This window comes from Theropithecus gelada, chromosome 16, assembly GCF_003255815.1.
Source record: "Theropithecus gelada isolate Dixy chromosome 16, Tgel_1.0, whole genome shotgun sequence".
In the NCBI taxonomy this organism is placed as follows: domain Eukaryota; kingdom Metazoa; phylum Chordata; class Mammalia; order Primates; family Cercopithecidae; genus Theropithecus; species Theropithecus gelada.
Genome location: NC_037684.1, coordinates 62,935,545 through 62,948,055, shown reverse-complemented (window position 1 = coordinate 62,948,055; position 12,511 = coordinate 62,935,545). Strand labels below are relative to the sequence as shown.

The following is a 12,511-nucleotide window of genomic DNA, read 5'->3' as shown; positions in this document are numbered from 1 at the left end:
TCCCTGCCTCCTCATGCCAACACCACCTTAGGGGAGGCCCTGCAGGACGCCCTGGACAATGGATACTGGTCCCAAGGGTCCCATCCAGGATGGGGGCACCCATCCTGGGCTGGCTTCCTTCCTGCCCTAGCCATGCCTGCTGCTAACCCCAGGGTCTCCTGGATCCCTAATCCTGCACCTCCAGCTCCAGGGAACGCAAGGACCATTCTGCCCCTGACTAGCACTGTCTGCCAGGGTTCATACTCACTCCCTGCATCTCCCTGAGCCACCTTGGTGATGGCGGTTGGCATCCCAACACCATCGAAGGCAGCTCCAGGCTGAGGTGGAAGGAGGAAGACTTGGGGAGCGTGTGAGGGAGCCCTGATCCCACCTTGCACAGGCTCTGGAACTTCTTATGGCCTTCCCCCAAGTGACCCTGGAGCAGCCAGTCTCCAGGTGGCTGGGCACCTGCCAAGACCCTCTAGCCTCTCTACAGAGACTTTTCCCTACTACATTCTGGGATGGAGGAACGGGAGGAGGAAAGAGGCAGGAAGGGCCTTTCTCCAGGCCCCATAGCCGGCGAGGACAGCATTATGTGTCTTTTTGCTACATTCCGCTGTAGAACATTTAGGCTCCATCTGACCAGCACCTGAGCCAACCAGTCTGCCCTGCCCTTCTCTCATCTTTGCATTCTCCAGTTTAAAAAAGTCCTGGGGCTGCGGGCTAGAGAGCAAGAAAAACGAGAAGGCTGCCCTCAAGGTGCTGCAGGAGGAATACCGGAAGCTGGGGCCCTTGTCCTTCGCGGAGATCAACGTCCTGATCTGCTTCTTCCTGCTGGTCGTCCTGTGGTTCTCCCGAGACCCCGGCTTCATGCCCGGCTGGCTGACAGTCGCCTGGGTGGAGGGTGAGACAAAGTAAGTCTTTGATTCAATAGAAATCACTGGCTTAGGGCCAGGCGCGGTGGCTCATACCTGTAATCCCAGCACTTTGGGAGGCCGAGGTGGGTGGGTCACCTGAGGTCAGGAGATAGAGACCATCCTGGCTAACAAGGTGAAACCCCATCTCTACTAAAAATACAAAAAATTAGCCAGGCGTGGTGGCAGGTGCCTGTAGTCCCAGCTACTCAGGAGGCTGAGGCAAGAGAATCGCTTGAACCTAGGAGGCGGAGGTTGCAGTGAGCCGAGATCACACCACTGCACTCCAGCCTGGGCGACACAGACAGACTCTGTCTCAAAAAAATAAATAAATAAAAATAAAATTTTTTTAAAAACCCACATCACTGGCTTAGTGCACTGGTGCCTAAATGCTGCTGTTCTCGGCTACAGGTGGCAAGAGGAATGTGGGCCAGGCACTCATGCTTGGTCAAGACTTCTCCTTTTTTGGGAGCTGGGTTTCAGAGAGCACTTTGTGGTTTCATGACTTATTTTTGTTTTCTGACCAAGCTTCACAATAAGACCCCAGCTGTGTTCCTGTGGGACTGTGTTCCTCTCCTCCCTGAGTAGGCTGAGCAGAAAATCCTTGGCCAGGCAGGGGTGTCCAGAGCTGTGATGCGAGAGATTTCTTGGGCTGGGAGTAGGGCTCCCAGAGCTCTGGTTTCCAAATCTCTGCTCTGCCATCTTCCCTTTCTTATCTTCACATCTGGTCAAATCCCTCCAAAGACACACATCTAGGGAGCTTCGTAGACAGAGACTTGGCAAAGGGGGTACATGTGGTTTCTTTCCTGGCTAAGACATTGTCAGAATGTAAGAAAGGATGAGAAACATGTACATCCTAGAAAAGGCAGAAGATGTGGGCAGGGAGTTGCTGCCTATGATGGCCATTTCGTTTGGAAGGTAGGCTTGGGTCAGCACCAGAGTCTTCGTGGTCATCCTGGTGAACCCAGAATTCTGGAGAAGCTGGTCAAGAAGAGGTCCTGAAATACACCTATGGAGAATGCATGCTGAGAGGGGGAGTTAGGCTGCTTAGAATCACCCAAAGTTGGTGGTCAAGAGTGTGGGCATTTTGATTTCCAGTCAGGATTCAGTCTACCACATCATTCTTTTCTTTTTATTTTTATTTTTTTGAGACAGAGTCTCACACTGTCACCCAGGCTGGAGTGCAATAGCATGATCTCGACTCACAGCAACCTCTGCCTCCTGGCAATTCTCCTGCCTCAGTCTCCCGAGTAGCTGGTATTACAGGCGCCCGTCACCATGTCCGGCTACTTTTTTGTATTTTTAGTAGAGACGGGGTTTCACTATGCTGGCCAGGCTGGTCTTGAACTCCTGACCTCATGATCCACCAGCCTCAGCCTCCCAAAGTGCTGGGAATACAGGCGTGAGCCACCGCACCCAGCCACCACTCTTGACCTTGACTTTTAGGGCTATGTGAGCCTGTTTCTTTGCATAGGAGCATTTGGACACAGAACTGCCAGAGTTCGGATGGGTTTGTTGAGTGACTGTCTCTGCAGCAGCTGAGCTGTGCTTTTCCCCACCTAGGTATGTCTCTGATGCCACTGTGGCCATCTTTGTGGCCACCCTGCTATTCATTGTGCCTTCACAGAAGCCCAAGTTTAACTTCTGCAGCCAGACTGAGGAAGGTAAGTCTCCTATTCTGATGGCCCAGTCATCAGGACTGGAGCCCTGGAAGCAAAGGGTCATTATGGGATTCCCTGGGCCCTAGAAGGAGACAGTGCCTCCCAGATAAAGCCTGGGAGACAGTGGCTTTCAAGCTACCGGTGGTATTATTTAGTGCAAAATCTCTTTTTTGCTTTTTAACATTTGAATTTAACATTTGAAATTTTATCTATATTACAACAGGAACAGAAAATGTTTCAAATTTTCCATAACACTGATTTCCATTCAGCAATTTTTTGTTTTCTCTCTTCCTCTCAGTCTTTGCTAATATGCCTATCTATTACATTATAATCAAAACACACACCGTTTGAATCCTATTTCTTTGTTGTTTCTTCTTCCGCTTTTGATTGATATTACACTATAAACATTGCCTACTATTGCTACAGTCTTCAAATATATTTTCTCTAATAATGGCATTATATTGCACTGAGGGGTTGCAATCATTCTGCTGTTATAGAACATTTTGGCTGTTTTGAATTTATTTTCATAAATTAATGTTTTCTTCTCTATAGCTTTTCGTTTAAGGGTATTTTTTCTTTAGGATAAACTTCTAGGAGTAACATTGCTGGGGTGATAGAATATAAAGTCTTAATGGCCCTTAAAATGTATGGCCAAATTGCTTCTCAAAAAGGTTATACCAATTTATGATGCTATTAGGAAAGTGTGTAATAGTTTCACCATATCCTCACCAGCAATGTATATATTATTGTAAACTTTAGCTAATTTATAGGTAGGAGATGGTACCTCATTGTCCTTAACGGCTTTATTCTCCCTTGATTGGATTTCTTTTGTCTCCTAATGATGCTCTTGTGTGTGTGTGTGTGTGTGTGTGTGTGTGTGTATGTGTGTTTATTTTTCTTCCCAGAAAGGAAAACTCCATTTTATCCCCCTCCCCTGCTGGACTGGAAGGTAACCCAGGAGAAAGTGCCCTGGGGCATCGTGCTGCTACTAGGGGGCGGATTTGCTCTGGCTAAAGGATCCGAGGTAACTTCTCCAGCCACAGGCTGCCCAGAGCCCTCTTCTTGGTCAAGAGGGTGGCGTTTCTCCTCCCTTCCATCCATGGGCTTGTGTGTTTCTATGCCTGCATCCTTCGTATAATCGCACGTTCCTTGAGGACATGGATTCTGTCTTGTAATCTAAGAACTCTATACCACACATAGGGCCTGGAAGACAGAAAGTAACCTTTGAGCGATTGCAGGAATAAGGGAATGAGTGACCGTGGTTAGCCAAAGAGGCAGAGGACACTGTCAGGTACCCTCTGGGGTTTGATCACAATAATCTTTGATTTGTCTGAGGGAAATCTTTCTTTCCAGTCCTTGTCAATATTGTTTGCTACTACCTTTGGTCCTTCTACTGGCTGAACTCTTTGTTAACATGGTAGCTACTTCAAAATTTTTCTTTAGCTAAGTATGTAGCAGCATAGGAAGAGAAGAACATGTTGGAAAATACAGAAAAATATAACTTTCTTTACCTCCTTCTATCCCTCCTGGGGATAGAAATGAACCAGAAGGAGAGATGAGCCAGCTTGCTGCTGCTGTCCTCCAACCAACCATCTATCCGCCCAGCCATCCAGGAGTGTAATAGACAGACTTGGTCTTATTATTGCTGTTTCTTCAATATCTAGGACACAGCCTGGTGCCTAGTGGGTGCTAAGTTTTTGTGGGGGTGAACAAATCCATCTATCTAGTCACCTCTCCATCCATTCATCCATGCATCTATTCATGTCTTCATTCATCCATCCATCCATCCAACCATCCATCCATCCATCTGTCCCTCCATCCATCCATCTATCTATCCACCCACTCATTCAACCATCCATCCATCCATCCATCCATCCATCCATCCATCCATCCATCCATCCATCCATCCATCCATCCATCCATCTGTCCATCCATCCATCCACCCATCTATCTATCCATCCACCCATTCAACCATCCATCCATCCACCCATCTATCCATCCACCCATCCATCCATCCATCCATCCATCCATCCATCCATCCATCCATCCATCCAACATTCCTATTATGTCTCTAGTGTTAGGCCAGGCACAGAGATTACAGAGGAGATTGAGATATGGTCCCTGTTAGTGACAGACTTCACAGACTAGGGAGGGGCACATATGTGGAAGGGCATTTCAGGAAGTGGCACACGAACGAGGGAAAAATGTGAGGTATTTAGCTAAGAAGAAGTAGAAGAGGAGGCTGGTGAGGCTATCAGAAACCACTTCTCTGAGGGCCCCAAGATAGGGGGGTGTGGACTTGATTGTGAAGGCAGTAGACATCCACTGAAGGACTGAGGCCAGGGGGTGAGTTGGTCAGATCTGCACATGAGGAAATCACTCTGATGTCTGGAGTGGGGGCCTGGGATGGGCAGGGCTTGGAGGAGAGCTAGCGGAGACTCTGCAGCCTTCATCTCACTCAAGCTCAGAACTTTGGACTCTGTGGACTTTCTCTCCTCCTCTGGCCTCCAGCTCAGCACAGTCTCCAGCTTTACTTCGGACTCGGACTCTTCCTGCTCAGCCTTCATTGCTGACTTCTCCTCTGTTCTCCCTGAAATAAGAGTGTCTGCCCAGGCTCTGTCCTTGGCCTCTCCTTTTTTCACACTTCATTCTCTCCCTGGACAATCTCTTCTCAGCCTAAAGCCCTAAATCTAAACCCTCAATTTCTGGCCGAAATCATTCTTCTGAGCTTCCAAAACTGTGGAGGGCTGAGGAGGAGATGGATGTGAGACGTTTGGGTGACTTGGTGACTGACTGGGTTTAAGGAAGGAGGGGAACAGAGACCAGCAGCATGACTCCCAGCCTACTGGGCTGGATGGCTGGTGGATGGTGAGTCCCTTCACCAGACTGGGAGGCCCAGAGAAAGCAGCAGATTCCGGTCTATGGAGGATGAAGGCAGGGTGGAGCATTTGAGTCTATTGTGCTCTTGGGACATCTGGGTGAACACTTCCAGAAGGCGTAGGGGTATGTAAATCCACATAGTAGGCCAGCTGGCTGGAAATACAGATTTAGGAGACAGCAGAGTGAGGATAGGAATGAAAATGGTGGGAATGGATGAGGTCACCTATGAGGTGTAGAGAAACAGGGTGGGGAGGGGAGGATGGGCCAAGCTTGCTCTGGCCCTGAAGGAACTGCAAGCTGGGAGCCCTCAGATGACTGCCCTCCTGGTGCTTCCCAGGCCTCGGGGCTGTCCGTGTGGATGGGGAAGCAGATGGAGCCCTTGCATGCAGTGCCCGCAGCAGCCATTACCTTGATCTTATCCTTGCTTGTTGCCGTGTTCACTGAGTGCACAAGCAACGTGGCCACCACCACCTTGTTCCTGCCCATCTTTGCCTCCATGGTAAGTAACCTGAGGTGGGGAGGGGCCCTTCCACTTCACAGGAAGCTGCCAACCCATGGCCATGTTGTGGGTCCCTGACGAGGCAGCGATATCCAGGCCAGAGTCAGACCAGGCTTTGGAGACCTGGGTCTGGCTGTGACATAGATTTGTGCACCCTGGATGCCTCTGCCCCTGAGGCCTCTGCTGCTTTGCCACTCCTCTTTGTACCCCTCGTGCTGACCAAAGCACCAACCATGGACCAAGTGCTCAAGTTTATTTTATAAATCTAACTGGATTGTTTTTCAAGCTGGGGAGATAGGACTTGGGCTAAGGAGGAGCAGGCCAGTGCCATGGTCTCTGAGCATGTAGCACAGGTGTGCGGGAGGACTGCAGACCAGGAGCACCACTGGCTGGAACCCCCCAGGAAGAGGCCTTGGAGGAGTGGGGACTTGGGCGTAGGTAGGAGGGGAGAGAGAATTCTGGGAAGATGGAGCAGCACAAGTAAAGGCAATGGTGCACATGACCGAGGACTCCTGGAAGCCTTGCTTGGTGAGCACAGGGATAAGGGATCCCAGGGAATTGAGAGGGGTAGCTGTTGGTCGTGGGAAAAGCTGCTGAGTGCCAGGCTAAAGCATTCTGTTCTATGGACAAGCATGTTTTTGGGTTGGGATTGAGAAGAAAGGAGAGCTTATAGGAAAATCAGTGGCTTTTTTTTTTTTTTTTTTTTTTTTTTTTTTTTTTTGCATTTCCTTCTGTCATCCATTGCAAAGACACACCAGCTTCAGGGTAGTATGGAAAGATCCCTGGTCTCGCAGTCAGAAGACCCGAGTTCAAGATGTGGGATCTCTGAACATGGCCCTTCAGTTCTCTCCTCTGAGAGCTGTGCTGATGGCCACGTAAGATGAGGGCTGTGAAAAGCCTCTGTAGACTACAAAATGAGCATGGGAGACGCTGTCATTATTCTGGAATTAGGAGACAGATTTCCAGAGGGCCTGGACACAGGATTGAAGGTGGTGAATTTCCATTCAGCTGCCTGGGTGTCTGTGTGTATAAAAAGTAAACCTAAGTGTTTTTTTTTTTTTTTTTTCTCTTCCAAGTGAAGATGAAAGTGTTAAAAATAGCAAGGAGGTGAAAGTGTTAAAAATAACGAAGTGGTCTGTCTCCTCTTCTCCTAAGCAGACTGTCCAAACAGATGCCCGGTAGGAGGAGCACCCTTGATGCTAGGCAAGGCACGTGGTGGTGATGCCTCCTCTCTCCTAGCACAGACCCTGGCTTTGTCATCTCCAGCCCTAACTGGGAGCACCGAGGGCCCCAACCAGGAAAATGCAGGCCCTAACGGGCTCTTTGAAAACAAGCTTTTCTAGAACCAGGAACCCCAAGTAAAATTTCCCCCAGCTACCTCTAAGGCCCATCACACTCCTGTCTCACGCCCACCTATGAGAAAGGAAAAGGTGATGGTCCTTGGGCTGGGCTGCAGAGGAGTGTGGGGTGCAGACACCATGAGGTACCCACAGCCAGGAAAATGAGGATGGTCGGGGAACCAAAACATTAAACCTGCTCAGACCCGTTGACTCAGCAATTTCGTGTCTGGGAATATATCTTAGGAAAGTAATCAGAGATCCCTACCAACATATGTTATGATGATATATGACAGAATTATTATAAAAATATATCCATAGTAAAAGGGGGTTTGCTGAAATAAATTATCATATATTCATGTGATGTAACACTATCAGGCCATTAAAACTCACAGTTTCAAAGAGTAATAAAATGGGAATATGCTCATAGTATAGTTTTTTAAAATTGCAGATGATATATGGCTAAAAATGGCTAATAATGCAAAGATGTATACAGACCTTAATCCTCTAGCCTCCTCCCTAGAGATGACCTCTATTATTAATTTCTCAGGTATCTTTCTGGATATTTTACACACACACACACACACACACACACATTCTTTTTAAATAAAGGGTATCATTCTATAGTCATTACACATCTTATTTTTATTTTATTTTTTTTTTTTTTTGAGACAGAGTTTCACTCTTGTCACCCAGGCTAGAGTACAATGGTGTGATCTCGGCTCACTGCAACCTCCACCTCCTGGGTTCAAGCGATTCTCCTGCCTCAGCTTCCCGAGTAGCTGGGATTACAGGCACCCGCCACCTTACCGGGCTAATTTTTGTATTTTTAGTAGAGATGGGATTTCAGCACGTTGGTCAGGCTGGTCTCGAATTCCTGACTTCAGGTGATCCGCCCACCTCGGCCTCCCAAAGTGCTGGGATTGCAGGCATGAGCCACTGCGCCTGGCCATACATCTTAATTTTTAAAAAATCTAACCATCGGTCTTGGAGATCTTTCCTTATTGACACAAAAAACCAATCCAATTCTTTACAGCTGCATACTATTCCATCATTTGTATGTGTCATATTTTATTTAATCATCCCGCTATTAATGACCATTGAGTTGGCTTCCTGCGTTTTGCCATTACATTGTTGCAACAAACATGTTTGCATGTGTCTGCCCTCATGTGCATGTAAAGCTGCATGATACATGATTGATTTGATAGATTTTAGGAATTACATCATTCTTTCATACACTCAACAACTATTTAACGAGTGCCTACTCTCTGATAGATGCTGTTAGATGTGGCTAAATTTTAAAGTGTAGAATTTAAAAGGTGGGCTACCAAATTCCATGTGCAAAATGACCCCACGCATGTATAAAAACACACACATCCACAGATTTATATGCAGCAGAGAAGATGTGGTCCCTGGCCTCTAGGCTGTCTCAGTCTGTGGCAGGACAGACAGACAAGTACACGTGGCACTGTAAGGTTGAGCACAGTCTAAGTACTCAGCATGGTCTCTGGCACATAGTAGGTGCCCAAGAAATACATGTGGAATGAATTGAGGGGGTAAGGGCTTCCAGGGCAGGTAACCTCTAAGCGCAGCCTTCAGTGCTCTGTAGGTGGAATTATCTGCTAGAGACGTGGCAAAAGGGAGAGGAATCAAGACAGAGGCCCAGAGGTTCAAACGTACCCGGCACATTCAGAGAATCCTTTTCAGAATCGCGTCCCCAAGAGCTTCTGTGTTCTGTACGGTGATGGTGCAGTGCTGTGTTTTTCCGCAGTCTCGCTCCATCGGCCTCAATCCTCTGTACGTCATGCTGCCCTGTACCCTGAGCGCCTCCTTTGCCTTCATGTTGCCTGTGGCCACCCCTCCGAATGCCATCGTGTTCACCTACGGGCACCTCAAGGTTGCTGACATGGTAACAGCTGTTTTTATTTACTCCCATCGGACTATAATGCTATTGTCATAAGGGATGCCCCATTTATGAATGACAGAGTTTCGAAACGATGTCACGTGATTTGGGAATACCGCGGAGCATCCAGACCCGTAGCCGTTGCTGACATTTATAAGGGAGCTTTTCTTCTTTTTTTGAGATGATCTCAAGCCTCACACACTGTTCTTTCTCTGAGGTGGGTTATAGACTCTCCCACCTGGAGAAGCCAATGCAGGCACCAGGGGAGTCCTTGGAAGGGGTGAAGATGGGGCTGAGGGACTCACATGGCCAAGGATGGACTTGACAAATTAGCAAGAACCATGAAGATAGGCAGGGCAGGCTTAGGCAGCAGGGGATGCTAGTGACAGTCACAGAGATTGGCAGGGGTGTCTGAAGAGGCAGAAGCAGGGAGAGGAAGAGAGAGACCACTGCTTGGGAGTAGATGATACCTTGGAAACAAATGTAGTCAGCGGAAGAACTCTTCATGCCTGGCTTGGCTCTGTCACCTTTGCTGGGAGAAGGGCAGCTTTGCAGCTCTGGGCTGGGAAAGGGGCAAGTGTATGAGCCCAGGAGGCCAGAAATGTCCCTTGGACATTTGATGTTCGTTATCTCAGAACCTCGGCTGGGTATCTCGGGGACTCCAAGGAATGTTTTCATAAATAGGGTGGGTCCCAGAAACCATGAACTGCAAACTTGATTGCAGTCCCCAGTAAAATATCTACAACAGGCTAGTGAAGCAACGGTTAGTGATCATGAGGGAAGATTGCAGAGCGGGCATCAGAAAGAGCCTGAGGAGGTCCACGGGGAAGCTGGCACGTCCTTGTAGGATGGTTAAGGCATTGGGGTGAGCAACGAACTTGGACTCACACACTGGGCTCTGTCACTGTTTCCCTGAATGGCCTAAGCTGTTGCCTCCTGTCACCTCTCTGAGGTCATTTTCCAAATGCTCACGGGTATAGAGAACCCATCTGTTGTGCCTACTTCCCAGGGATGCCTTGAGCACTGAGGATACCTGGGGGACATGAAGTCGCTCTGTCCTGAGGGTCGGGACACCCCAGCCAGGGACAAAGCATGGCACGGGGACACTGAGGTCCAGTGAGCCAATGCTTTGTCCTCCTCTTTGAGGGCACTAGTTCCCAGCAGGCCTCAGGGTGCTGACTCTGACACTGTCTCTTTTCCAGGTGAAAACAGGAGTCATAATGAACATAATTGGAGTCTTCTGTGTGTTTTTGGCTGTCAACACCTGGGGACGGGCCATATTTGACTTGGATCATTTCCCTGACTGGGCTAATGTGACACATATTGAGACTTAGGAAGAGCCACAAGACCACGCACGCAGCCCTCGCCCTCCTCAGGACTACCGAACCTTCTGGCACACCTTGTACAGAGTTTTGGGATTCACACCCCAAAGCGACCCAATGATGTCCACACACCACCAAAACCCAGCCAATGGGCCACCTCTTCTTCCAGGCTCGGATGCAGAGATGGTCATGGGCAGCTGGAGGGCAGGCTCAGAAATGAAGGGAACCCCTCAGTGGCGTGCTGGACCCATCTTTCCCAAGCCTTGCCATTATCTCTGTGAGGGAGGGCAGGTAGCTAAGGGATCAGATGCAGGCTCCTGTACCCGCTCTGCCTCAAGCATCCCCCACACGGGGCTCTGGTTTTCACTCGCTTCGTCCTAGGTAGTTTAAATGGGAATCAAACCCCCTGGTTGAGAGGTAAGACAACCACCCACCCTTGCCCATGCCCCTTCCGGCTCTCCTTGAGCAGCCTCAGATCATCTCTGTCACTCTGAAAGGGACACCCCAGCCAGGGACAGAATGCCTGGTCTTGCGCAACCTCCTGCTGCGAGAGTGGGAATCAGAACCTTCTGGAGCCTCTGGGAACTCCTCGTGTGGCCACCACCAAAGGATGAGGAATCTGAGTTGCTAACTTCAGGATGACACCTGGCTTCCCACCCACAGTGCACCACAGGCCGACCTACTCCCTTTGTCACCTTGTTCTGTTTTAATCGACTGGACCCCTGTCCCACCTCTCCAGTGAGCCTCCTTCAACTCCTTGGTCCCCTGTTGTCTGGGCCAGCATTTGCCGAGTTGCCCTGGCTGGCACTCTCTGGGGGTCCCCCTTTTCTCCCAGGCAGGTCCTCTTTTCTGGGAGATGCTTCCCCTGCCGTCCCCAAATAGCTAGGATCACACTCCAAGTACGGGCAGTGATGGTGCTCTGGGGGCCACAGTGGGCTATCTAGATCCTCCCCCACCTGAGGCCCAGAGTGGACACAGCTGTTAATTTCCACTGGCTACGCCACTTCAGAGTCTTCCATACCAGAGTTTGAGCTCCTCTGGGGAAAACCTTTCCTTTGTTGACTGGTCTTCACAGCCATGGCTGGTGACAACAGGATTGCTGATCTCTCTCAGCAAACAACCCCTGCCTGTGGGCCAATATACTTGAAGTTACTTGGACAAAGACCCCAAAGTGGGGCAACAACTCCAGAGTGGCTGTGGGAATCTTCAGAACCCCCCTGTAAGAGACGGACATGAGAGACGAGCACCTTCTTTTCCCCGCAAGTCCGTTTTATTTCCTTCTTGTGCTGCTCTGGAAGAGGGGCAGTAGCAGAGAGATGGGCTCCTGGATGGCATTTTCCAGAGCAGGAGAAAGTATGAGAGCCTCAGGAAACCCCATCAAGGACCGAGTATGTGTCTGGTTTTTTGGGTGGGATGATTCCTGACCACACTGTCCAGCTCTTGCTCTCATTAAATGCTCTGTCTCCCATGGAAAGCTCCACTGTGCTCCTGACTTGTCTCTGGTTTTCTGCAGTGTGGGGAACCCAGGGAGGCGGATGAATGAACGGTTACTCCCTGCTCACCGACTGGGTGTCAGGCCTCCCTGTCCCTGTTGAATCCACTAGTCATCTCATTCGATCTTTGCAGCAACCCTGTGAGATAGGAAAGTGTTATTATCCTGCTTTGTCTGTCAAAAAAAAAGTGAGGTTCAGAGAGGCCAAGGGAAGTGTCCGAAGTCACACATCAAGTTACTGGCAGTTACAGTTCCAACCTAGAGCTTCCAACTCCATACCCCCTGCTCCTCTGCTAGCCATGAAGGGCTTTGACCTTATGGGGCTTGTAGGGAAAGGTGAGTGGCCAAGAGCAAGTCCATGCCAAGGGAAGATCCAAAACATGAGTCCCTGTCTGTTGCCTCCCTTGAGATAGGCACAGGACAAGTGATCAATGAGATGGGGTGGTCCTTGCCCTAAGAAGCAAAGTGTTTGGTTGGGGAGGGAAGTAGGGAAAAGGCTGCCACCTCCCCCTACCAAGGTACAA

At 49.3% G+C, this 12,511-nt stretch overlaps 1 protein-coding gene across 4 annotated transcripts in view; it reads left to right on the top strand.

Moving 5' to 3' along the window:
- The window catches only part of SLC13A5 (solute carrier family 13 member 5), a 28,930-nt gene extending 16,955 nt beyond the window's left edge, over positions 1–11,975 (top strand). For 3 of the 4 annotated variants that reach the window (XM_025361998.1, XM_025361997.1, XM_025361999.1), the window contains 6 exons: positions 678–893; positions 2,457–2,557; positions 3,460–3,578; positions 5,772–5,933; positions 9,042–9,179; positions 10,376–11,975. In XM_025361998.1, coding sequence (XP_025217783.1) covers positions 678–893; positions 2,457–2,557; positions 3,460–3,578; positions 5,772–5,933; positions 9,042–9,179; positions 10,376–10,507 — 868 coding nt within the window. In that variant the 3' untranslated portion in view covers positions 10,508–11,975. The remainder of the gene's footprint in view (positions 1–677; positions 894–2,456; positions 2,558–3,459; positions 3,579–5,771; positions 5,934–9,041; positions 9,180–10,375) is intronic. The other variant, XM_025362000.1, reaches the window with a different exon arrangement.
- Positions 11,976–12,511: the final 536 nt, after the last annotated feature.